The sequence below is a fragment of the Podarcis vaucheri genome (assembly GCF_965113315.1).
Source record: "Podarcis vaucheri genome assembly, chromosome: 7".
Taxonomy (NCBI): Eukaryota; Metazoa; Chordata; class Lepidosauria; order Squamata; family Lacertidae; genus Podarcis; species Podarcis vaucheri.
Window position 1 is genome coordinate 51,741,661 of NC_138765.1, and position 26,665 is coordinate 51,768,325.

Here is a 26,665-nt window from a genome sequence, read left to right on the forward strand (position 1 = left end):
GGCGGGAGTGAGGAAGATCCCGGAGGTGGTCCGCCCTTGTTTGCCTCCCACGAGCCCCTTTCTCAGAAGGCCGGCCGGGCTCTCCCTTCTTCTCTTCGGCTTCGCGGTTGTCTTTGCTGCCCCCTCCTCAGGGGCTGAATGATGGCTGAGTTTGGCTGCATTATCAAATTTGCGGGGAGTCTCCTTTTCTGACCTTTTGCTTTAGAGTAGCAGGAAACAATAACACATATGGGGGGGGGGGATAGCTTAGAGAAAAGGCCAGTAAAATGTGATCGAAGTTTACAAATTTGTGCAGTTCATGAAGAAAGTAGAGAGAGAAAATTCTCCCTCTTTTATAACACTGGATAGACGAACCCGTGGACAACCAATGAAGCTGAATAGTGGAAGATTCAGGGCAGGTAAAAGGAAGACTAAAGGGATAGCTCGGTCGATAATGCATGAGACTCTTAATCTCAGGGTGGTGGGTTCCAGACCCATGTTGAGTACAAGGTTCCTGCATTTGGACTAGATGACTCTTGTGGTCCCTTTCCAATTCTATTGACTCCCAAGTACTTTTTCATTCAGCATAGTTACAGAACTCACTCCCAAAGGAGCCAGTGATGGGAACCAACATGGATAGCTTTAAAATAGGAATAGACAAATGGAGGAGAAGTTTATTGATGGCTATTAGTCATAGTGATGCTTCTGAATACCAGTTGCTGGAAACCACAGGAGGGGAGATCTGGGTGGCTACTGTGAGAAGATGCTGGAATGGAGGCATTGGCCTGATCCATCAGGCTTTTCTTGTATTTATTTACTTACAGTATTTATAATCCACACTTTCATAAAAACCTATCAAGGCAGTATACAGCACATAAGAGTAAAACCAGCAAGAAATATTAAAAGAAACAGAACTAAAAACAACAGTAGGTGGGTTGAAAAAATAAATTCATATTTAAAAGTCCTGCCTAAACAATGTAGTTTTCTGAAGATGTCTGAAAGAAGGCAGGGATGGTTCCTGCCAAACCTCTACTAGTGGGGGGGGGGGCAGAAATGGAAAATGAAAACTTATGAAGAGGTGAAAGAATTTGTTTATGACTGGTTACATTACTATCAGATCAATGAAATGTTTTTAAAAGATTGCAAAATATGTGGGTATGAAGGTAAAGAATCAAAATTTCAAGTGGAGGTACTGAATAATGAGTACAAAAATCTGTATAAAATGTTGCTGGAGTGGCATACAAAAGATGAAGAGGTAAAAGCAGTAATGATACATTGGGCAAGAAACTTTGGTTATAATATACAGTATGATGACTGGATGAAATTATGGAATGAAAGGTTAAACTTTACGGCATGTACTGCGTTGAAAGAAAATGTAATGAAAATGGTTTACAGATGGTATATAACGCCAGTTAAACTGGCAAAAATGTACAAAACATGCAACAAGTGTTGGAAATGTAAAGAAAAATAAGGTACTTTCTATCATATGTGGTGGGAGTGTAAAAGGGTGAAAGGCTTCTGGGAAATGATATACAATGAATTGAAAAAGATGTTGAAATATACATTTGTTAAAAAAACAGAGGCCTTCCTATTAGGAATGGTAGGAAATGAAATTAATAAGAGAGACTGTAAACTGTTTCAATACGCAGTGACTGCTGCAAGGATACTTCTGGCCCAAAGATGGAAGCAGGAAGAAATTCCAACAGTGGAAGAATGGAGAAGGAAATTGACTGAGTTTGCAGAATTGGATAAATTGACTGGGAAGATTCGATATCAGAAAGAACAAAAGTTTATCGAGGACTGGGGTAGATTTACAGAATATCTGAAAAACATATGTGATGTAGAGACAACGCTTGTTGGTTTTGAAGAGACTCTGTGAGATAGTAAGAAATAGTGCAAAAAAGAGAGTAAGAGGAAAAGGAGTTCTAAAAGGCAATATTATGTTTCGAAATGTGTTAACAAAATAGAAATTTTATGAAAGATTGACAGAGAAACTGAGGGAAGTCAAAAATTGAAGAATGAGTGTTAAAATATTTGTTGACTGTATAAAATTGTTTGTAAAATGAATAAAAAAAATTTTTTTTTTAAAAAAACTCTACTAGCAGGGAGTTCCACAGGGCAGGACCTGCCATATTAAAGGCTTGGCCCTACTGAAGGCCAATATCAGAGGTTGCATGGAGAACCACCAGAAGAAGTGCCCCAACAGGGGATATCTGTGATTGAGGTGGAGCTTACTCTCTATTGCACACACACAAAGTACACAATTAAATAGGAGCAAAATCAATCACGTTTGTAGCACTGTAAAGACTTTTAAATTTGGAACATTTCTTGACTTCATAAAAGTTGTGAAGGTGTGTGTGTATACAGAAGTTTTTGTGGACTAGAGACCATTCCATCAGATGAATATATTAAATTTCTGTATTTGGGTTTTATATCTTTATTTTTCTGTGTTGTATTACTTTGAGGATTATTTTTATGCAGTACGTTTCTAAACACCAGTTGCTGGGAATTGCATGTGCAGAAAGTGCTTATGTGCCCATGTGCTGTTTGTGGGCTTCCCCTAAAGGCATCTCGTTGGTCATTGAGCTTTGCAAATCTTTCTTTTGCTTTTCCCTACGGGCAAATGCCTAGCAGTAGATGGATGTTAATTTGAGAGCCACTTTTCTCCTGCTGAGATACTTGAACAACATCAGTAGCGCAAGTTGCCATTTCACAACCACTTTCAAGTTACTATAAATCCCATTCCAAACCAAGTTCCTGTGTTTTGTCTCAACATTTTAAACTTGCCAGTTTATTTTTAACTCTTGAGATATGTGAACATGGTTATGCTGATACTTTGTGTTTGGGGCACAAATAGTTTATTTTGGGGGTGGTTGCTTCATTGGGTTTTGTACTTTGAAAAAGCGGAAGAATTAACAGACCTTTATTTCCTTTAGTCCCAAACTGAGGGAAACTGTGGCTTTGTGGTCTGGTTGCATTCAGGGCTTGAGCTACCAGGTGGAAACACCATAAAACTTGGAAACACTTGCTTCTGAATTACAAGTGCACAGATTTAGTTGATGTTTGAAAACAAGGAGCCTAATATGACACAAGTCAGCACCTTATTATAAGATAGCAGTGAATGCACTGGACCGTTGCCTTGCCTCAGTAATGGACTGGATGAGAACCAACAAACTGATGCTCAATTCCACATAAGACTGAGGCACTGTTAGTGGGTAGTCCCCTAGATTGGATGGCTGGGAGGTTGCCTGCTCTTGATGGGGTTACACTTCCTCTGAAGGAGCAGGTATGTAGCTTGAGGGTACTTACAGATCTTTTGCTGTCAGGTGAAGCTCAGGTGGCCTCAGTGGCATGGAGTGTTTTCCATCAGTTTCAGCTGGTGGCCCAGCTGTTTCCCTATCTGGACAGGGATAGCTTAACTACTGTTGTCTATGCTCTAATAACCTTTAGGGTAGATTACTGCAATGTTATTACACTGACCCTAGTTTGACTGCACTGGTTGCCAATTAGCTTCCTGGCCTAATGCAAAGTGCTGGCTTTGCCCTATAAAGCCTTAAATGTCTCAGGACCATAATACCTCAAGGACCGCCTCTTCCCATATGAACCTACCTAGATGCTGACATCTCCTGAGGCCCTTCTTTGTGTGCCTTCTCGACGAGAGGTCCAGATAGACATGAACAGGCGTTTTCTGCAGTGTCTCCCCGTTTGTGGAATGCTCTCCCCCCTGGGAGGTTTGGCTGGTGCCTTCATTATATACCTTTAGGCACTGGGTGAAAATGTTCCTGTTTGACCAGGCCTTTGTACCAGTTTCTAAAATGGGGGAGGGAGGTTTATTGGTTTGTGGTTTTTCCCCCGTTTTTATTATGTATTTTGTGTTTTTATCTTGCATTTACGTTGTGAACGGCCCTGAGATCTACGGATGAAGTATGGCTATACAAATTTAATTTTAATTTAAAAATAAAAGAATATGTTCCAGTCAGCTGAATACTCCAACAAAGTTTCTGGTGTCAGAGGTATCTGGTCCAGGATTATCAGAATATCTAGAGCAGTTCCCCTAAGAGGAAAGGCCGCAATGAATTTGGGTTTTTTAGTTTAGGGGGGGAAACAGAAATCAAGTGGAGTGTGTGTTGTTTTCTCTTGTAGAATCCAATGGTGTCAGTTCAATGAAGCCAAATGTGATAAGATTCAAGACTGACAAAAATAACTTATTCACACACCACACAGTTCAGCTACGGAATCTGATTTCACAAGATAGTGTGACCCCCAACTTGGACGGCTTTAAAAGGGATTAAACAAATTCATAGAAAAGGCTATCAAAGGCTGCTATGTTATGATGCATTCAACCTCCACTGTCGGGAAGGCAGCATGCCATATGCTAGGAATCCCAAGCAGGGAGAGCACTGTTGCATTCAGGTCTTGCTTGCAGGCTTCCCACTAAGGCATGTGGTTGGCCACTGTGAGTACAGATGCTGGGTTTTAGATAGGGCTTTTGGTCTTAGCCAGCACGGCTTTTCTGATGTTCTTGCATTGCCCTGGAAGGAAGTATTGAAAGAGGAGATTCTGTAGAGTTAAAGCAGGCGGGAAGGGAGGAGGATGCCCACCCCCTTTTCAGAACTTGCCACCTTATCTGTGTCTGAGACCTTAACCATTAGGTCATTTCCTTTTAAGTTACTCTGGAATCCAACTCACTAACATATATTTTTGAAGTCTGTGTTTTCCCACAAAGACACAAGCCAATGAATTAAAACTAAAAGCGTAAACACCTTTATTATATACAACATAAAGGTTACAGTCGCCCTTAAGTCACATTTTCATTGTAATGTACAATACTATACAGTTAGCATGTAACTCAAGGGCTGGAGGGTGTCCATGTATTCTCTAGAGAGAGCACATTCCTTTGCTTGTGAAGACCCATAAACTGCCCACACCACTACTTTTTATCTGAATTTGGTAACCTGGAGACTCCCAACATTTGAAATTAAAAACTCAGGAAAAAAGAATTTGTTCTTGTATAAATACCATTTACAAAGAATACAAAAATAACGTCAGTTGTACATTTTGGATTGATTGTGGCAGTGTTACTGGCTGTGCCTCAATACCCAAGGTTAGATTCTTTCAAACAGTGTGCACACAAACACAAGCACAAACAGACCTTACGCAGGATAAACACAAACATTTATTTGTAGTGGTTTCTGTGCAGATTTCTTGAAGAGATCTTTCAAGAAATCTCATCTTTGGCACTTGGGGCCTTAAAGTTGCATTTGCCCAAACCGTAAACTTCTGACTGATGTCTATAGCAGAAAGGGAAACCCCAAAACAGGAAAACCCCAGCTGCAGAACAAAGGAAACCAGACGATGTGGGGGGGGGGTTTGCTGATGGGGGAATAAAATTGCAATCAAAAAAATAATACTTTTGCAAGAATCAGGAACCACCATCTTTTTACACAAACACAATTTAGTCACTGGGGTGGCAAAGTGCAACTCCACAGAGAATTTGATCGTGTGCTCCATGCCCCAATGCTGAAGGGTCAGGAGCAAATGAGGTCCAGGCAATGAATGCAAAGGTTGTATAGACCAAAAACCTGTCGTTTTATCGCCACTGCTCAGTGTCCAGATCACAGAAGTGGTTAGCATGGCCCCCACCCCAGCTATGGGAACTATGCCTGGTATATAAAAAAAAAGAGTGCTATACAACTTTGAGGGAAAGTGCTATTAAAAAGTGTTCAGAGTGGGAACTGCAGGACTACCTGGGATTTTAATAATTTTGTTTTTAAAAGCCCATCTTGGTGTTTTCTTTTGTAAGGTCACCTTTCACTGTGATACCAAAGCACCATTTTAAAAACTTCTGTTAAGGCCAGCCAGAGTATCTTCTGTTTATGACTGTGTGTGTTTGGAAACCCGACACACATAGCAGCACCTGGTGCTGTCCTGCATCCCACAACAGTCATGGTGCAGCTTTTGGTGCAAAACACAAGTGTTGGCAACCACCAGAATCACACTGAATGAAAACTGGGATACCCAAGTGCATTCCAAAGGTCAGAGTACAAGAGATTAAGAAGCCATTTCTGCTCAGAGCGTGCCACTAACCCCAAGTACAGCTTTGGTTTGCCTAATGCATATGTGAATGTGCAGGAAATTGTCTTGTGATAATGCCATGAATGGAAGTGAAGTCAGTATTTGTGAGGTGGTGAGACACACTCTCCAATGGAGGTAACTTGTCTGGGACAAATAAAAAGCTGGTTTTCATTGCATTCAATGGTTTCTATGTAAGCTGGAAACAATTCCTCTTAAAATTGAGCAGCTAAACTATTAAATAAGGAGAGAGGCCTAATATGCTTGTTTGAGTGAATTTCAAACATACAGAAATGAATGCTTCGGTGTCTGTTCTACCACAACCCAACTGCTATTCTCACACCTATGCAAGAACTACGGTTGTCATCTCCCCACATTGTTGCATTGCCCATAGGCTGGCACCAAAGGTGAGCTCTGTGAAATATGCTTCCTCACTCCAGCCAACTGGAACAATTGTCAGACTGCCCTTGCTAATGTCGGGATACATACTTTTAATTTTTCACAAGCACAGGCAATAATTGCGCTCCGACTGATTTGCTGGCCATAATGACACAAGAGAGGAACCTTGAAAGTGACCCAAACCCTGCTTGCAACTAAATTCCAGCACATTAAAGGTAAAGGGACCCCTGACCATTAGGTCCAGTTGTGACCGACTCAGGGGTTGCGCGCTCATCTCGCTCTGTAGGCCGAGGGAGCCGGTGTTTGTCTGCAGACAGCTTCCGGGTCATGTGGCCAGCATGACTAAGCTGCTTCTGGCAAACCAGAGCAGCGCACGGAAACACTGTTTACCTTCCCGCCGGAGCGGTACCTATTTATCTACTTGCACTTTGAGGTGCTTTTGAGCTGCTAGGTTGGCAGGAGCAGGGACCGAGCAACGGGAGCTCACCCCGTCGCGGGGATTCGAACCACCAACCTTCTGATCGGCAAGTCCTAGGCTCTGTGGTTTAACCCACAGTGCCACTGTGTCCAGCACATATGCACACACTAAACCAGTGGTTCCCAGTTAGCTAAGTACTGTGGACTCCCTGTTTTTCAAAAGCCAAGCCATGGCCCCTCTAATTGTGAACTTTTTGTTAGCTCTACGGCAGCTTACGTTATGTGAATGGTGCCACGGACTCCCTGGGTGGGTTACCACCAATTGGGAACCACGGCTCTAAACAAATACGCACTTTTCTACTGTTCTGTGGGACCATTAGTGGACAATAGAACAGATGTCTGCTTAATTACAAAGCTCCGTTAAGCTGTGACTAGCCTTGAGACATCATCAGAATAAAAGTGCACAGGCCTAAGAGGATTTAGGGAGGGACTGAAGTCCTCAACTGTAGCCCCTTCCAATGTCTCCAAGGCCCACCTCCTGCAACACTAGACCACACTTCCCTTTCCTTTCTTCCACAGCACATCCTTCAGAATTCCGCCAAAACAAGTCTGCAACTCTACATATTTGGTTGGGACTTTTGCAGGCAGAAGCCACCTTGCTGGGAATAAGCACTCTTTATACAAGAGCCACCACACACACAACCTTTTATCAGATACTCCTCCCACTCAGTCCCTCCCAAACCTGAGGATGCTACTTCCTCAGAGGAACTGCAACTCACAGCACCTGGTCCTCCTTCTTGCAAAATTTGGTCCGTGGCCAGCTGCTAAGCCAAGTATGACTTGCGTCCTTTAGGCATTGCCCTATGGCTAAATGAGCTTTTTTGGAGCATAAGAACACACACACACACACACACACACACACACACACACACACACACACTCCCTATCTCTCTTTTACTTGTGTCCTAAAGCCTCAGGCTCAAGCATTCTCAGGGGCCTGTATTATGAACAGGGGAAAAGGTTTCCCCCTCTCTCTTCCCTGTCCTGCTCCACCACCTAGGGGAGTGGTTCCCAAATAGCTAAGTACTGCAGACTCCTTGTTTTTCAAAAACCAAACCATGGACCCCATACTTTTGGAAATTTTGATATCTCTATGGCAGCTTTCGTTATGAGAATTGGGAACCGCTGGTCTAGGGCTTTGGTAAAAGGCTTCTATGTTATCAAACAGGGCAAATGGACCCCATTCTGATCTCCTAGGCAATCACTGCAATGCTTGAGGCTAAGCCCCACTCTGTTAAGGATGCATGCGGCTCTACTGTGCCCTCTTCCCCACCAACCTCTATCCTTGACCCCAATGCTTCTCCCCACCCCTGCAATGGGCTTGTGGTATGAGGGGCGCCCAGCTGGGTTTGCTGGGAATAGCTGCATGTTCCGCAGTTCCATCGATTGAAAAATAAAGTCCCTGGCCTTTATGGCAGCAAAGATCAGGGCGTGTGTGACCATCACATGGTAGAGTTTTGCAAAAACCACAAATGGGGCCGAATAGTGCTTCCTTTCATAAGGCTATTACGTTCTGTTTCACACTGTCATGAATTCCTTCTTCCCCGAGAAGGAGTAGTAAGGTGGAGAGGAATGAGGAGAAAGGGACACTCATTTCGTAAGGGGGAAAGGGGGGGAGCATCACCCTCACCACAGACTTCTTTGCTCAGCTTTGGCTTATAAACTGCTGCTGCTCCTTCTCAGGTTAGCTCTTTCCCATTGATCTGCACCACAGCCCGGGGGGGGGGCGAGGGGATTCCAGATTTCACAGCACCCAAACCCCACCCGCCCAGAGGAACACAGTGCTCTCAGCCCAGCTCAAAAATGTCGCTGTTTGGCCTGAGCAGGGAACCTAGAACTAAGTAAAGCCAGCCTCCTTTACTGGTCCAGGCCTTCAGAGTCTTGTGGCTCTGAAGTGCATATGCTTCAGTTCTTCAATCTGAGCTGAGCCCCGCAGCATCCCAACTGCCAGAACGAAAGGACCAGGGGGGCTCCCATTTCCAGCCCGTCTCTTGAGACCCCTGCAGAAGATACAAGCTCCCCCCAAACTACAAGGCGGGATTGCCCAACAAGACAGCATTTCCAGCCCAACCAGCCAAACGACTCAGCTTGCCACTGCTGCCATGACTGCTCTCCTCTTTCCTTCCTCCACCAAAAGGCACAAGTGGTATAAGGGATGTGGGAGAAATGGCTTTGTAATGCCCCAGGTCAGGAGCTGCTCTATTGGCCTGGCAGGACCACCTCTCCTCTCACCTGCCTTTCGTATGGGGCATGATCCTGAATGGCAAGATGCCAAGACGACGGTGGGGTTTTCGGAGCAATGCCGAACTTGAGGCAGGCAAGGGGGATTGACATGCAGCCTCCCTGGCTGCCTTATTCCCCCCCCTCCCCATCTCACTCCTTTGGCCGCCTTTCCATCCTTCAGCTGCTTCTCTCCCAGGAAGGCAGTTCACGCAAGAGCCGCAGCATCCAGCCAAAGCTCATCCAATGGCCTTGTGTCTATAATGCAGCTGCCAATCACAAGTCTTGGTCAAGGCACTGATGCTGGAGAACATCGCAGAGGCAGGACTCGGTGCTGCTACTGCTGTGGTTCACTGACACTGCCATGTCACCAAGGCCCCTTGGCTCCTCCTACACGAGCAGCCCCAGGCGAGTCACTTTGGCTGACAAGAACGTGTGCAACACAAACACAATGGGTTTGGGGCAGGAGTGCAGCTCCAGAGTCTGGGGGAGAAGAAGCACACAATGAGGTCACTACTTTGCACATGAGATAAGGTGAACACATTTTTTTAATTGCAAATTTTTATTTTTTCTATTAATATTAATTAGTATTAATATTAATAGAAAACTTAATAGAAAATAGTAATTAGTATTAATTACTAATCAGTAATTAATGAAATATTACTCTTTCATCCATTAATCATTTCCCATGAAGCCACCCCCAGCAATTTATTATATGATTAAAAAATTACTTAAAATTGCTGCATATACAAGAGCATATAAAACAGGTTTTAATAGGTTTTTTCCCTATTTTGTACTTAATAAAAATTAATTTTATTTTTCTAAAGGAACCTTGAAGTACATAGATCCAGCCCATTTAAATCCTCTGCCCTTACACCAGCTGTGGCCCAGGCCCTCTACTCACCAGTTCCCCTTCCGGTCCCCCAAAATCCAAGTAGAGGTTCCTGATGCCATCATCCGCAGACATTCTTAGCCTCTCGAAAGGGTATCGGAAAAGGACACTGGCAGAGCCTGCCTCTTCCTTGGAAATAATGAAGCCGTTTTCATAGTGGATGATGAGGCGGACCTCCTGGGCATTCAGTACACACCCTAGAACATGTAAACGCAAATTGTCATTGGACACAGGCTGGCACACATCCTTCCAGGTCAAGTTGCCTCCCCAATACACACACAGAGCGGAGCAGAGTTTCCCCCTTATGTCCTTCCATCAGAGCCAGCAATGATGTTCAGCTAGACAGTGGCAGAAGACAGCTTGCTTGTCTTGGTCTGGGTCACCCAGGTTCTGATTTTATCCCATTCTATATGCTTTTAGGTTTGGTAAGTCACTTGGAGACTTCTTAATATGTCAAGGGACTAATAACCAAATTGAATAAATAATAAAATTCTTTTGCCATCAAGCTCACCAATTCCCATTCATGATAGATCCCTTGAATTTTTGTTTCTTGCTCTTACAAGGTTGTTCTATTGGTTTTAGGGTGCATTTTTGTTTTAGTGATGCTGTTTGTTTGTTTTAAATACTAAGCTGTTGATAAATGCTACTAAACAAATAAATTACATGCATACTAAACCACCCCAAATATAGTGTGGACCTTCTTACTAACCCTGGGGTGGGGATCTGAGGCCCCTTCAATTGTTGCTGGACTACAGCAACTCTCTTCATCCTTGACCAGGCTGGCTGCTGGGAAGCAGAAGGCCAACATCTGGAAGGCCACAGGTGTTCCCCTGTCTGTTACATACTTTGCAAAAATGAAGGCCAGAAATGATGCATGTCAAAACTGCTAAGTGGCATTTCAAAAGTGATGAGGGTCACAGACCACTTGCTGCAAGCCAACAAATGCCTGAACTGTGCAAGTTGTGTCTGGCAGCAAATATTGCAGCTAGGTCAGCCATGTGCTCCTAAAAGCAGTTACCTCTGAAGTTCCACTCGCCTCACTGACACAAAATCAGATAATGTCAGCCAGCTATCACCAACTGGGTGCCCTCAAAAAGTTTTGGACTGCGATACACATCAGCCTGGCTCATGGAAGGCTCCTCATGCCACAGCCAGGAGAGTGTTAGCAATGAAGCATTCCTGTGCAGAACGGGTGCTGTTCTCTTACAAACTCTAGAGGGAGCTTGAGACCTGGGAATCAGCTCTGAGAGCCTTCTAAAAGAACAACAGAGAAGCCAAGAGCCCAAAGAGTTCCCTGGGATCTTCCTCCTTCCACAGCTTGCAGCGCCAAAGCCTGGCTTTTCAAAGTGTTCTGAGACAATGCTTATGCAGGCCTGAGCTATATGACTCCTCTTTCCTCTGTTCTGAAAGCATCAGGAACAAAAGCTCCTCTCTCCCAGGTGCTCGGCTCCCTTCCAGCAGATAGAGTTACAGGTGTCTTCATCTTGCATAAGTGGGGTTGAGCCAAGGTGTTTTCAAAGGCTCAGACTAGCTTACCTGACAGCAGAGGATTACATACACACCTTGCACCCCCCCATCCAGACTTCTACCAAGCAACCAGTCCAACCATCAGCCTTCATCAATGCAAACAGCTGTACTCTCCTCTCACTAACCACAATGGCTCTGTTCTCCCACCAGCTGCAGGACGCCTCTGCGTACCATTTGCTGGAATCATGAGTTGGGAGAGAACTGCTGTTGCACTCAGGTCCAGCTTCCTTTTAGGGATCCTGGCTGGCTACTGTGAGAACAGAACTCTAGATTAAATGTGCCTCTGGGTAGCTCTTACTGGCACCAACACCCAAATGATCACCTTTCAGCCTGGCTTGAGCATTTAAGTTTTGCCTAGGAAAATGCACCCTTCAAGAGCAAAAGAATCATCCTCTTCTCCTGTTGAGCTTGGAAGACAAACATTGCAAGGCCTGGGTTCCTCAGCTGCTCAAGGCAGCGAATGGGCCAAGCCTCCCCCCTACCCAGCAGCTCAGACAAGAATCCCAAACCAGGCTTCAGAGAAGCAGGGCTGCTGGCCACTTACCTAAAGACACCTCCTTGACCAGCTCTGCAGCAGCGTGGCAGCCTTGCACCAGGATTCTGGTCCAGGAGGAGAGGTCCCGATGTGTCTCCACGCGAAAGATGTGCATGGCAATGCCCTGACGGCAGCCTGTCCGCGTGGCAAAGCTGAGGTCCGATCCCATGCAGGGTGATCTGCGGCCTGAGCCAGAATGCACTAGTCTGCAGGAGGAGGAGGAGGGTTTTTTGGTCAACAAGAGCAAGCAGCAACCATTGGAAACCCCCCCCCCAATAAAAACCTGGAAAGTCATCCAGAAATCCACCTGACAGACTCAACAAGTGGCTGCAAACCTGGCACAGGAGAGAAACCCCTACAGTTCCTGGATGTGGGGGGTGGGAAAGGGCCAGTTCCAAAGCTGCAGGGTCTGAGGCCTGAGAATCTCTCTCCAACCAGGTTTTGGCTGGAGGGGTGGTTTGGGAGGGACCCTAATCGAATCCAGCTGCTGCACGCTGCCAGAAACCTCTGCCAGCAGCCACACCTCTTGGGGGCTTGCAGGGGAGGCTTTCAACGGGTGGCGGGAACACAACTAGCTTGGCGGCAGCAGCTGCCAGGGCAGGCAATGTGGCAGGAGCCTGCCCAGACAGGGAGAGCCTCTTGCAAGTTGTCAGCCCACCCACCCCTAACTCTCCAGCAAGATCACAGAGCTGCCAAGTTTTTGTCTCAGCCAGCCCACCCCCGATGGCAAAAGGCCAAGCATGGTAGGGGCAAGCCAACTCTCTCCTCAGATCTCTCCCACCCCCCACCATCACCCTTGGTATGCACACGCAGCTTGGGCTCACACTCAGAGTGGTATCAACATGATCCATTAATTTCAATGGCTCACACTTTGTTGACTACCACCCTTGGACTTTATATGTCAGTCAGTTTGTTGATTTGTTTGCAAGGCTGTCTTAATCTGCTCTTCCCCTGGCATCTGGTCTCAAGGGCATCTCTGTTCACAGATTGGCAGTCTCCACACTCTTCCTCTTAGAGAGTCACCTGTTTGCTCCCTTACCTGGTGGAAACAAGCGGGTAGCTGTGGCACGGGGAGGCCCAGGCATCTCTTGTCCATGGCATGCAGTCATAGAGCAGCAAGTCCTTCTCCGTCACGGCCAAGAGAGCTGGCCGCCACTGCTGCCGGCCTCCATCCAGCCGGGCCTGTGGGAAGACAAGAGGGAAAGGGGGCAGGTTGTTGGCAGTCCATCTCTATGAGCAAAGCAAGCAAGGATTTGGGGGAAGAACGTAAGGGGTGGAGAACACACCCTTCTGAAGGGACCTGCCAGGAAGAACAGAGTGCAGGAGGGAGGTGACTGGCCTTGCAAGCCTATGAGGAACTGTAGAGGCAGGAATATTTTGTTCCCACCCCAAGGCCGGATCTGGATCCTGCAAGTCACTCTCCCACACGGCTCTCAGGCTTTGAGCACACAGGAGCCTTTTAATCAAAGCTCTGCTCCCATTTTTTTCCTTTTACTCCATAATAAGGAAATGAATTGCAATCCTGTGTCATATGTATCTTGCAACACAGGGCGCTTCCTTCTGCAGAGTCAGACCCTTGGGTCCATCTAGCTCAGTACTGCCTGCACTGACTGGCAGCAGTGGCTCCTCTGAGTTTCAGGCAGGGAGTCTCTCTCGGTTCTATCTGGAAATGCCATCGGGGATTGAACCTGGGACATTCGGCATGCAACACTGATGGGGCAGGGCTCCTTTTACTCACATTTCCTCCCTGCCCCAATCTTTCAGGCACTTCAAAGCCGGCAAACAGAAGGTACAGGAAGTGGAGGGTACCCTTGGTGTTTGCATGTGTTCCATACCACCCCCTTGTGCTATGGGACAGAAGACCAGGAACTGGAGCTGCTGTGCTAGGAACTGCCAGTTGCTGCTAGCAGAATGCAAGGCAGCCAGAGAGCCAGGATTTCACCCTGCGGCACCTAAGTACCAGCCTACCCCCTCCTCCAGTCTAGGCTCCTATTTCTCTCCCACTGTCTGCCAGGCTCTCCTGCACCTTCCATGGCACAAGTCAGACGTATCCCAGGAAACAAGCAACAGGTCTCACTTCATTGCAAAGCAAGGCTGGGCCCTGCCTGTTGCCCTTGGCATGGAGCCGTGCCTGCTTGGACAGGAAGCTGGGGCTGTTGCTGCCTCTACCTAGGTGCAGGAATCCAGCCCTATAGAAAGGCTAGATCCCAAGATGCTGACAGCAGATTCCTTCTGCAGGGTACAAGGCAGCAGTGGAAATAATGGGAAGGATGAAAGCTACCACAAACACCCTCCGCCCTGCACAACAATAACTTGAAGGACACGATTCTGCACGTGCAAAACACATCTAAAGCTCCATCTGCAGTAAAAGAAGAGTGTGTTGTTGTGGCATCGGATTATCCAAGCAACAGCTTACATTGTTGACTGAAGGTGGTGGATGCGAGCACAAAAACTGAGGGCTGGGGTGGCTCAAAACCAAGAGGAAGACCCAAAGGGGAAGCCATGCTAACTTGTTGCAGCAAAACACCTAGGGTCTAGTGACACCTTAAAACAGCTTTCCCCAGCCTGGTGCCTTCCAGATAGTTGGGGTGACAACTCCCATCAGCCCCAGCCAGCAGGGCCGTATGACCCAGGGGCTGATGGGAGGTGGAGCCCAAAACTGACATGCAGGCTGAGGCTCATGAGAGCCACCAAGTCAGCAAAGGCTGTCCCAGAGAGTCTGAGGGGCCAGGGCAGTGCTGGGTCCACCTACTCTGCAAAGGGCAGAGACAGACGGGTCCCCCCCCCACCCGCTCTCCTCCCCCAGGGGTTAACAAGCCTAAGCAGGGAAACAAGGCAGCAGAAACAGACTAGAGCAAGGTGTGCAAATGTAACAATACTGAGACAAAGTGCCCAGAGCACAGCAGCTCCCAGACTCCTTTCAGCCTTGAAATGATACATCCAACAGCCTGAATACAGAACAGGGATTTTCCCACCAATGGCAGAGCCTCTTCCGAGCATCCCACCCTCCACCCGATGCACTGCAGGAGGAAGCTCAGCCAAGGACTTCTGTGTTGGGCTGGGCGGAGAGGAGAAGACTGTTCTCCCCTCACAAGCACCATGGGCAGGAGGAGGTACCAGATATTACATGTCCAGTCACCAGCTGACATCTCTCCTAAAAGGTGGGAGGGAAGCAAGATAGGTCGACCACCATGAGACCATGATGCTGAACTAGATGGGTCACTGGCCTGATCCAGCATGCTCTTCTTCTAATGTTCAGGCCATCAATGACACCCCACTGCAATCCCAAAGAGCTTTTGAACCTCCACTGCACAAAGCCGCACAGAGCTTCCAGTCTCCTGGCCCACCTGTTCTGCCAACCACGCGATGTGCTTGACCTCCTTGCTGCTCCCCGGAGTGTTGCTGGCGGCCAGCATGGCGTTGAGCTCGGCCAGGACTTGCGGGAGGAGAGCCATGATGTTGGTGTGGATGGCCATGAACCAGGAGTGTGCCGTGGCCGTGTCCTTGCAGCGGAGGATCAGGGTGTTCCGGCTGTCAGGCGAGTGCAACTCTATCAACCTGCGCAGGGAAGGAAGGAAGGAAGGGCAGGATGAACTTAGTGGGGAGGCTGCCAGAAGAAATGGTCTGGACTGCCAAGCGCCAGCAGGAATCCGACTTCTACCAAATGCCACCACTGGTCCATCTATCTCAGTACCGCTTATGCTGGTGGTAGCAATGGTCTTCCAGGGTTTCGGGACAGGGAGTCCTTCCTTCTCAGGCCTGCCTGACGATGCCAGGGATTGAATCTGCGACCTTCTGTATGCACATCATAAGCTCTGCCACTGATCTCCAGCTCCTTCTCCAAAGAGGACCCATCCTCACAGGAGAGCTGAGCAATTGGAGTCAGCACAGAATCAATGGTTAAGTAGTCAAGGGGCCAAAATGCAGCCCTCTAGGCCTCTGCACCTGGCTCTCAAAACCCTCCCCTGGCCAGGCCTCTCATTGGCCCTTCTTCACTGCGTCCTCAAGAGCACTTGATTGGCCAGAAATATGTCCTTGAACCGTGGGGATGCCTCTTTCTTGCCCAGAGCTAGATAGGGGTGTGCATGTGTGTGCGTGCAGAAATGAGCCTACTACAAAAAAGCAACACTCGCATTTCTTGCTCTCCCCAATTATTCCTCTGGTTTTGCCCACCACTGCCAATTGGTCCTCAGAAGGTTGCTCATGAGGGAATGTGGCCCTTGGGCTGAAAAGGGTTCCCTACTCCTGAGTTAGTCTTTCTCCCACTTTTATTAGGAAAAGGGGCTGCAACGCATTTGCTCATGATTGCTAAAGGGTACCTAAGGAGAAGCAACACTACCAGTTAGGAGGCGGCGGCAGTAAGGCCTCAGCTCCCAGTCCTGCGAGGGGCAGAATTAGGTGGAGCGTGGCTTTGAGCACTCTCTGCTGGCTCTTCTTGAGGGCAACGATCGTGCCCAGGCCCATCGCTGGGCTACAATCACAAATACCACCAAAGAGCATGGGTGCCTGGCATCCAGCCTGCCCTCCCCCACCGGAAAGTGACAGCAACCTTGCTGCTTGCTCTACCCACCTCTTGGCAGATGGAGAAGCTGCAGCCAGAGCCCTTAATGGCAGCCTCCACCCTCCAGCAGACCCACCTCTTGGCAGCTAAAGCTAAATGGAGAAGGCAGGAATTCATGAGCCGGGTTTATTCACTTGACTGGTGCTTCCTTGTGCTCAACAGCATAGCCTAGTAGAGGAAGACCAAAGACTCTGTCACCTTCCTTCTTCCCCCAGCATCTGGGGCATTGGAGCTGTATAAAAGCCTTCTGCATGGGCTACTTCTCCCTGAATGACTGGCTGCTGCTGGGCTATGTAATTGATTTTACACTTTGTACACAAATAGGAGGAGGTGATAGCTTGTCTGACCCGACAGGACCTGCAGCAACCTGCAAAGAGAACTCTGTTCACTCCTCCCTCTGGCCAGGTAAGCTCCAAAGGAGAAACTACTTTTGGCTCAGGCTGCAGAACATGCTTCTCGCAAGCAGTTGCTTCTGGGTGACTGCCTGCCTGCCCCACTCTGAACATAGGAGGGATTTCGACTGGGCCAAACCATCTCCCAGAGTCACCGCTTAGGAAAAAAATGAAGTGCGGAACACACAATAAAAAGGCGGCAAGACATGGGAAAGTCCACTCTCCCTGCTTGGCTTCCAGAGATGTATCAGCTGCTGCGTACATCTCAATCTGCCAAGGGAAGGTGTTAAGACAGCACTGCAGCACTTTGAGGAGGAACACGCTACAAGGCGGGCAGTTTGAGGGACTTAATCCCAGCCACGTGGTCCAACTGCCACTATGGATCCATCAAGCATTATGACTGCCCAAGGAAAGCCAAACACTGCATCCATGTGGCAAGTGAAAACCGTTTGGGGGAATTTGTACTATCTAGGAGCCAAAAGCCTAGCACCAACCTTCTTCAGCCTATTAAGAGATCTGATAAGCCAAACTGGAAATGCTGCAAAATCGACTCTGTTCTCCAGATCACTGGCAAAGGCTGCAGCTGCTTCTCCAGCCCAGTTGGAGGCCCTGCCCTGCTTCCCCCATCCTCGTGTCAAGCTAACCTCCTGGGGAAACAGACTTTGCTTGCTGCACCCCAGCTCCACCCACAATAATTTCACTCCTGTTTGGGTTGATTGGATAAGGGCAAACACAGCACACAACAGAAAGGTAAACTCTTCCCCTGGGATTATTTTGCTAATCCGCCAACAGCGTTGCAGAAGACTCTCTTTGCTTTCTGAGTGATCTCTCCAGACCAAGTGGGGGGGCAGGGAAGATGAGAGGGACACACTAGATGGTTCAAGATGATCAACCCTCCCCCCAAGGAAGAATAGCCACCCATCACAACAGGAACAGTTGGCAGCTTGTGCAACAGAGATGCAATTGAGTGCTTTCGTTTATAAGCAACAAACATTTTGCCTTTCAAGTGAAGACCAAAGGTGTGCAGTTAGAAAGGCAGGTAAAGCCCCAGTCAGGCACGAGAGAGGAGCTGAGTAGGACTTGCCACGACCAGGGACTTGGGCTGCAGCCCCCAACTCTGCCTCCCTACCTGCCACACACACCATGGCTGACAGAAGCAGAGGATTCTGCATTGCATATCCATTCCGAAATGAATCACTGATTCAGCTCACAGAATCCAGCCCTTTTTTGTGCAGAAAACGCAACCTTGCCTCTGCAGCCTTGCAGTTTCAACTGCTTCGCTGTGCACACCTCTAGAGGAGTGAAGATCAGGGTAGGGAAGCTACAGAGGCAGTGGGAAAACAAACTCCCCCAGCAGCCAGCACAGCCAGTGGTCAGGGATGATGGGAGCACCAGCCCACCAGCACTAGGAGGAACGTCACAGCCTCTCTCTAACCCTGAGCTTAAAGGAGCCATCCTGACTGCCCTCCGTTGCTCTTGCAGTGCTCTCCAACGCTGAAGGCATCAGCGCCTTCTTACAGTCAGCGTTACAGGGCTGTCATCCACTGGAAAGATCTGGAGCAAGTAAGGCCCATGCCGTGAGAGTGTCAGGGACAAGCTTCACTTAGAGGCTCTGAATCAAGATGGCTTTTTGTACACCCAGGGAATACCCAAGCAGCCTGGAGTCTGCAGAGTGTCTGGCTGCTTTGCAAGGAAGTCTTTTATTGCAACCGGAGTGTCTTGGCTGCTTTCTCGAGGCAGGGAAAGTGTGGAAAGCTGCCCACGTACAGCCCAGGCTCAAGAGCTGACAGGAAGTGACTTGCCCAGGTGGTAGCAGCTGATGCCAAACAGAAAATGTCAAGGGAAGGAAGAATCTGCCATGCAGGTAGGCTCTACAAGCTGCAACCTGCCTACTTTCAAAGCACTTGACCTCAACCATGAAGCAGCAAAGGAGGGCTGTTTCCACAAGAAAGCATTTGTGGAAACCTAGCTCTGGACATCTGCCTCTTTCCATCTCCCCTGCACTCAAACACTGCATATCTTTGCTTTTGGGACAATCAGTGAGCTGGTTTTCTAAGCCCTCCCTGAGAGCCAGTGTGGTGTAGTGGTTAAGAGCGGTAGTCACGTAATCTGGGAAACCGGGTTCGTGTCTCCGCTCCTCCACATGCAGCTGCTGGGTGACCTGGAAGGGGAGTGAAAGGCGGGATATCAAATCCAAACTCTTTTTCTTCTTCTTCTTCTTCTTCTTCTTCTTCTTCTTCTTCTTCTTCTTCTTCTTCTTCATGGCTTGGGCTAGGCTACAACTCGCCATTGCCCCCACCATAATATGGCCCTGCTGGCTGGGGCTGCTAGTCCAACAACACCTAGAGGGTACCAGGCTGAAAAAGGCTGCTACAAACACCAATTAAGAACCAATTCTGCGGAGTCCAAGCATTAAGTTGCAGTAAGGTAATATATAAATGTAACAAATGAACAAATCGCTTTTATGCTAAATATTGTTTTATTCTCTTCTTGGATTCTTTGGACAGCTATGAATGCCCTCCTGGACTAAAGAGTGTGGGATGAAGCACATGCTCAGTTTGGTATGGGAAGTCTTCAGGCTTGCGGGATCTATTTTGGATTTTGCAAGGATCCCAAGGCTCACCAGTGACAGCCAGGTGTAAAACAGTGGCAGCAATGGATGGGATGGGGGGAGGGGAGAAAGACATAGTCAGGAAAAGGGGGGCCTACTGGGGCCATACCCACACTTTGCTTTTTTGCGGTCTGTAACAGAGTTCAGCTCACAGCCCTTTCAGGCCCAAAAACAACAACCCATTCCTGCTTTCCCTCCCCACCACCACCAACTTTTCAGCCTCTCTTTGTTTTAACAGCCTAGTTTACAGGAGGAAAAGCCTTTTTGCTGCTGTTTCTTATCCCCCTTTTTTAACATTTGCCACTCCACTTCAAGTCATCCAGAGATCCTGACCCTCCTGCTGCCTGTTCTGTCTCCAAATAAAAACAAGAACCTTCCGGTGAGAGACTGGGGGAGGAGGGGAAAGAGAAACAGCAGCCTTGCAAGGGCGGAGGTGGCGGGGTGGGGGGAGGACATTATCTGTCTGCCTGGGTCTGCCCTGAGCAGGGCTTTCTTTGCCACTCGGAAGAGAACCTTCCGTCAGTCAGCGGGCCGTTGCCTAGCGCTGCAGAAAAGGGTGCAAAGGCAACCTGGAAGGCAGCCAGGCCCCAGACCGCAAGCGGAGCAGGGAGGGGGAAGCGGCACAGCGTGGAGGTCCCTGGCAAGCCGCCCAAAGGCCAGAAGTTTCCTGCAAAGGGCACTTGCAATTAGTTGGGTGAATGAATCAGGAGCCTGCGGTCTCCTCTTTGCGGCCTGCCTTGCCCTCCCCTTCCCCCTCCGCTGCTGCAAGAGCTGCCCCAGCCAGCTGAAACTCAACACCCAGCAAAGGAACGTGAGGATGAACAACACTTCCTCTATGGCCTGTGTGTGTGTGTGTGTGTGTGTGTGTGTGTGTGTGAGAGAGAGAGAGAGAGAGAGAGAGAGAGAGAGAGAGACTCCAGTCCAACTTTCATCTCCCCTCCGTGGAAGGAAGCCAGCGTGCGGATTAGATTTGCATCCTGTCTACGCCCAAAGCAAACATATCCTGAACATCCAGCAGGGACAGGTCGGGACAACTTGCAATAAATAATACGACTGGCCTCTTGAGTTCAGGACCCCTCCAGGCCTCACAGCTCTGTGTCCCCCCTCATACCACCACAAAAGCAACCAGCAAGAGGCATCCAGGAAACCCACAAGAAGGGCATGATGGCACCTGCCAGTCAGAGGCATGCCCCCTTTGAACAGCGAGGGGTCCTCTGCAGGCAAATAGCCACTGACTGAGCCAGCTGCCCAGTGAAGTCATTGCAGACCTTCGCTACAAATGAGGAACAGGGCTAGGATGTGGAATCAGCAGGCTGCCCTTCCCCTCAGTCCCCCTCTGTGGTGGGGCCTCCTGGGCTGTGAAGCTTTCCCAGTTATCGCTAGCCCTCCTGCCTGTCCCCAGTGGCAGCGAAGGGCTGAAGCTTTTCCTCTGCCACTGTGGCACTAAGGAGAAGCTGCGTCAGTCCAAGTTCTTCTTTTTGGCCACATAGGGGCGTCTCCTCTATGGAAATCTGGCAGGCCAACCTGCAGGCCCCCACCCTGTCCCTTGACTCCTACGCACAGCCCTCCTTGCTTGTAAAACAGAAACCAGAATACTCAACATTTCTGGAAATCTGCATAATCCATCCCAAGCAGCACAGCACACTTGTTTTTCTTGGCAAAAAGAGCAGCGAGCACTCAGCCTTGCTCATTATTCTCAGGGTATGGCTGTGGTGCTGAACAGTGTGGGATATTAGGAAAACCAGGCCTGGGAAGTCATGAGCGTCTGGGTCTCCCTCCAACTCATGCCACTGGCTCCCCATGAAACCAAAACGAAAAGGAAAAACAAAACTTCAGCACCACCATTTCAATTTGAGACGCCTCCCCTCCTCCTCCTCCTCTTTCATCTCGGCTCACCTGTTCTCCAGATCCGGCATGCACAGGTTCCTCGCAGCGTAGCACATCTTCAAAGGGATCACCTTACGGTCCTTGGCAGCGCCATGATGCTTTGGGGAGCCAGAATCCTCGCTGCCGCTAAGGCTGGGTGACTGCGGAGCTACCCCATCCCAAGGCAAATCCGACACCAGCGACGGCTTCTTGATATAAGGGCTGGCTTCCCGCATATACTTCACTAGGAGCAAACAAACAAAAAAAAAAAAAATCCAAAGGCTTATCTTGAGAGTGGAGGAGTCCGTACAGCAGCAATGTTGAGGGTCACTCAAGAACTTGAGCATCATCCATAAAATGCACCAGTGGGGCAAGGAGGGAGAAACAGCAGCCCAGCACCCCACAGTTGGGGTGGTGGGTTAGAATGGGATGTCCTTCTACCACCTGGCCTGTTGATGGGGCTCAGCTCTTGCTGGCTGGCTGGGGCCTTTTCAGCAGCTCATTTCCTTTTACTGTTTTGTCTACAGGCTCCTTGGGAAAAGTGGCAAACACGTTTATTCCACAGGAAAAGGTGTCCAGATGGAATAGGATGAGTCACAGGAAAGCTCTTCTTCAACTGCCAACACAGAGGGGATGGGAACAGCTTGTCTCTGGCCCAACAAAGGTCAGAGCTCTCCAAACTCTGAAGGGCTCAGGCAGGCAAAGAGCTGGGAAGCTCAAGCATGGATGAGGAGTAGCAAAAAGGAGAAACAGGTGGAAGATGCCGCCTGTCTGGAATTATTTATTTCTTAGATTTATTATAACCCCAGCTATCCTGCAAGAAGCTGAGAGTGGCACATACATGGATGGGGCTACCCCACGCCCCCTTTATCCCAGCAACTTATGAGATGGGCTAAGCTGGAAGTGTGTGACTGGCCTAAGGTCGCCCAGTTCCCTCCTCCCATCCACTGTGTTCAGCACTCTGCCCACTACAGCACACTTGCTTGCACAAGATTCTTAGGCAGAGGAAGGATCTAGCAATATCAGCTAATCAATCTTTTGGTTAAGTTCTCAGATCAGCCATTAGAATACCATCAAACACATATAATTTTACAGTTTAAGGCAAAAGACTTTATCTAGCAATATCTGAACAGCCAGGAAGTTGCAAGCAACACACAAAGTAGGTGCCCTGGCCAAGGGATTGTTACCCAAGTCAATATTTTATTTTATTTATTTATGTATTATCCCACCTTTCCTCCATGAAGCTCAAGGTGGCATATGGGGTTCTTCCCCTTCCCATTTTATCTCCTACAACAGGCATAAGGCAAACTACGTCCCTCCAGATGTTTGGGACTACAATTCCCATCATCCCTGACCACTGGTCCTGTTAGCTAGGGATGATGGGAATTGAAGTCCCAAACATCTGGAGGGCTGGCTTTTGCCTATGCCTGCCCTACAACAACCCTATGAGGCAGGTTAGGTCAAGCAACAGCAATTGGCCCAGTGTCCCCTAAAGTGTTTCACAGGTGAGTGGGAACCTGAGCCCTGGTCTCCAAGGTCCCAAGCTCTAATCACTACACAACATTGGCTCTCTAAGAGATTTACTTGGCCCGCATGCGGATCAATCCTGCAACCTTGGCATTATTAGCAGCATGTTCTAACCAACTGAACTAACTGAGCACTAAGAATTTACATGGAACATATTCTCACACTACTGAGAAGTTTCCTGTGCTTTATGTTTAATGCAAAAGTCGATTAGGGCTGTGCAACATTCCTGGGGGAGACCTGCCCACTTCAGGACCCCTCCTAAACCAACAAGCACCAGCCAGATGCAAAAGACTAACACAGCACTTGAATTTCCCTAGAAACAAATCTGAATACCAAATTGTCTGCTGCTTTCCAGAACACCTGGAGTGTCTGAGATGTTCCCTTCTTGTGCTAATCATTTCTGAGCATCAGCATCGCCCCCCCCATGCAGACTTATACCTGCTTCTTGAAGGTGACAGGTAAGATGGGTTTGTGATAGGTATAAGAACCGCATGCAGTGCTCTCACCAGGGGAGCTGCACGCTGCAGGGATAGAGAGCTCTGCCCTTTTGCTTTCAGGAGCAGATTACAGCAAAAAGGCTTTGGGTTTCTAATCCCTGCTTGCAAGAACGTGCCCTTTCCTCAGTAACAAGGCCAGGATCTCCTAGCCCTAAGAAGCAAAGCTAGAAGCTGCAGCAAGACTCAGCAGGTGTGTGCCAGAGAGACAGCTGATGTTTTTAGACAGGGGTGGCGGCAAAGTCTGGCTTTCTCTACCAAATGCAGACCCAGACCACCCCACTACAAACATGGGCTCAAAATGGTCTCTCTCTCTTTCATGCTGTGCATAGTTCTGTCCAGTGAGATTTAGCAGCACGATACGCTGAGGCAACCACTTTCCACTGAGTGGGGGAGTGGGGGGGGGAGTTACAGCTTCCACACCGGAAATTCAAAGTGAAGTTCAACACTGGCCATGAGTCATCTGCTAAGAAGGAAATGCAAAACAGCTGACTGATGGGGCTCTTGCAAACGATCTGCCTGCTTGCCAAAGGAAGGAGACAGCAGCACAGGGTATCAACTGGGAAAAGCAGAGCCCTTGAGAGGCCGCCATCCTCTCAGCAGTGGGCATCCTACTCAAGGCTGAACCTTGGCCAGCTCTGTAAGGCATCCTCATTCTCCCAACTTGGTGCCCTCCTGGTGTTTTGGACTACAATTCCCATCAGCCCTAGCCAACGTAGCCATAGGATGCTGGGGCATCTTCATGTCAGAGAGCATCTTCTACCAACTGTAGGCAAGAGCAACGGAGAGCAATGCCTGGCCTCTCTTCCACCCACAATTTCCTTCAGTACTGAACCATCCATTCACACTACCGCTGATGTGCTGGAACAAAATCTGTCCAGGCCACCAGGCTATACTGCAAGGGAAGAAGCCATTTTGGTGGAGTTGATTCCAACCATTCATCCCAAAGTCAAAACATGGGCCATTCGCCACAGCCACAAGGCTTTCAGCAGCTGGTTCCCAGAAACCACTAATTTTCTACTACAGTACAATGTGATTACCCACTCTGGACAAGTTCTCCTTGTATTTGTGCTCTTTTCAACTTAGGAATTTGCCTAATACACTAGGAGGTGGCAAGATTTATGGTGGTATTCAATTAAGTCCTGCTCAGAGTAGACACACTGAAATTAAGCAGCTTGAATTAGCCATGTCCAGTAACTTCAATGGGTCTATGAGGAGTGTTGGCATGCCACCCCCCATCCTCAGCAATGCCACTTGCTCCATTTGGCAGAAATTCTTCGGGGCTCCAGCCACTGGAGATTTGGGGAGCTGAACCCAGGACGTCCTACCATTGAGCTGCAGTCTGGCTTCTGCCACAAGAGCCGACTGCATTCCCTTCTGAAACTGCAAGGGATCCACTGTGCCCCTTCCAAGTACACAGGCCAGATCCTTCAACTCACCCACACCATTGTGCATGTGAGGCTGACATGAAGAGCCCCCCAAATCCCACTTTTTTGATTGCAACTCCCATCAGCCCAGGTCAGCCAGTACAACCTGCTTGGCAGGGGGTTGGACTCGATGGCCCTTGTGGTCTCTTCCAACTCTATGATTCTATGATTCTATTCTATGATTCTAACCTGCTTATGTTCTAGGGCAGCCTTTGCCAAGCTGCTGCCCTCCAGATGTTTTGGGCAGCTGCTGCCATCTGCCACAGCCAACAGGTTGGCAAAGACTGCTCTAGAAAGTGGAGCACCCCACCCCACCCATGTCATTCACTCTCTACTCCTGCCCTGTTAGGGCTAGTCAGCTAGTTAAATTTATATCCCGCCCTATACCCGGTCTCAGGGCGGTTCAGCTCACATTGCTGGAAGGACAGGAAAGGAAGTGAATGAAGCAGGGTCGACACTCTTGGGCTCTCTTTGTAGTCACTGCAGGATGCCTGATCAAAGATTTATTGGCTAAACTTCTCCAAGTAACAAGGAGCAGCAGAGAAAACAAAAGCTTCTTTCCAAGGCCAGAGGATGGACAACAGAAAAACAATCCTCAGGCAGGCAGGCATTTAGCTCTCACAAATTAGTCAATATTCACTTTAATATATGAGAGCTTGTTGCTGTCTTTCGTGGCTTTTCTGGAAAGGAAATCTCTCCCCTATCTCCATGATGGCTAGAGGGACCCTGGAATGGGCCCCGCACAGGAATAGAGGCCCACACACCACACCCTCTTTGCAAAAACAATGTCATTAAATCAGCCTCCCCCAACTGATGCCCTCCAGAAGATTTGGATGACAACTCCCATCAGCCCCATTTAGCACAGCCTGGCCGTGCTGCCTGGGCTGATGGGAGTTGTAGTCCATAACATTAGAAGGGTGCCAGATTGGGGGAGATTGCATTAAATGATAAAAGGGGATCACAGCACAATGAAAAAGAAGGACCAGCAGCACCAGTTCCATACAAAATAAAAAGAGAAGCTCACAAGGGGATCCTGTGAAAAGTAGCTGTTATTTTGAAAAGGACTCCAGATTGCTATATTGTTATGCCGAATGCATTTTTGAATGTATCAACTTTTCATCAGAAGCATCTAAAAAAAACTGCTAAAAATAATTCAGATGTGCACAAAAATGCATTATCTTAAGACTGTATGCGAGCATATTCCGCCAATACATTTTGATGTATAAGAAGAGTGCCTTTGGGACATATTTAACGCACAATATATTAAATAGTATTGGAAGAAAACTCTTCAAACCCCACTATTCCATGAAGTTTTATGGTGATAAATTTAACAAGAAGAATCTTCCGCTCCATAAACGGAATCCTCTGCACAAACAAATATGCATATCATGGAAAGAAAAGACACTTTTAATTATCAATAAAAAATAAATTATTTTGGGGCAAGCAAAGGTTCTATTAAAAATTTCCTTAGTAAAGAAAAAGACCTGCTTTACTCAGTCACCTTTTCCCTCCCAAGTCCATACGGACACACAGGTAACATAAGCAGGGAAGAGGTTGTTTCATTCCAGCAGAGGAAGGCGGCAGGTGGAATGCCCAGACCATCGGAGGGGAAGAGGCAGAGCCAAGGCGGGCCTGGGTTGACCTATGGCCAGTCACTGAGATGCTGCTGCCAGCACAGGAAGCTGC

General features: G+C 48.2%; 1 protein-coding gene across 1 annotated transcript in view; it reads right to left on the reverse strand.

Annotated features, from left to right (window-relative positions):
* Positions 1-4,720: 4,720 nt before the first annotated feature.
* Positions 4,721-26,665, reverse strand: part of SNTB2 (syntrophin beta 2) — a 33,989-nt gene continuing 12,044 nt past the window's right edge. Inside the window, exons 2-7 of the mRNA XM_082232449.1 lie at positions 21,562-21,775; positions 15,449-15,659; positions 13,141-13,283; positions 12,111-12,307; positions 10,052-10,236; positions 4,721-9,630 (exon numbers count right to left, since the gene is read on the reverse strand). Of these exons, the coding sequence (XP_082088575.1) occupies positions 9,538-9,630; positions 10,052-10,236; positions 12,111-12,307; positions 13,141-13,283; positions 15,449-15,659; positions 21,562-21,775 (1,043 nt within the window). The 3' untranslated portion in view covers positions 4,721-9,537. The remainder of the gene's footprint in view (positions 9,631-10,051; positions 10,237-12,110; positions 12,308-13,140; positions 13,284-15,448; positions 15,660-21,561; positions 21,776-26,665) is intronic.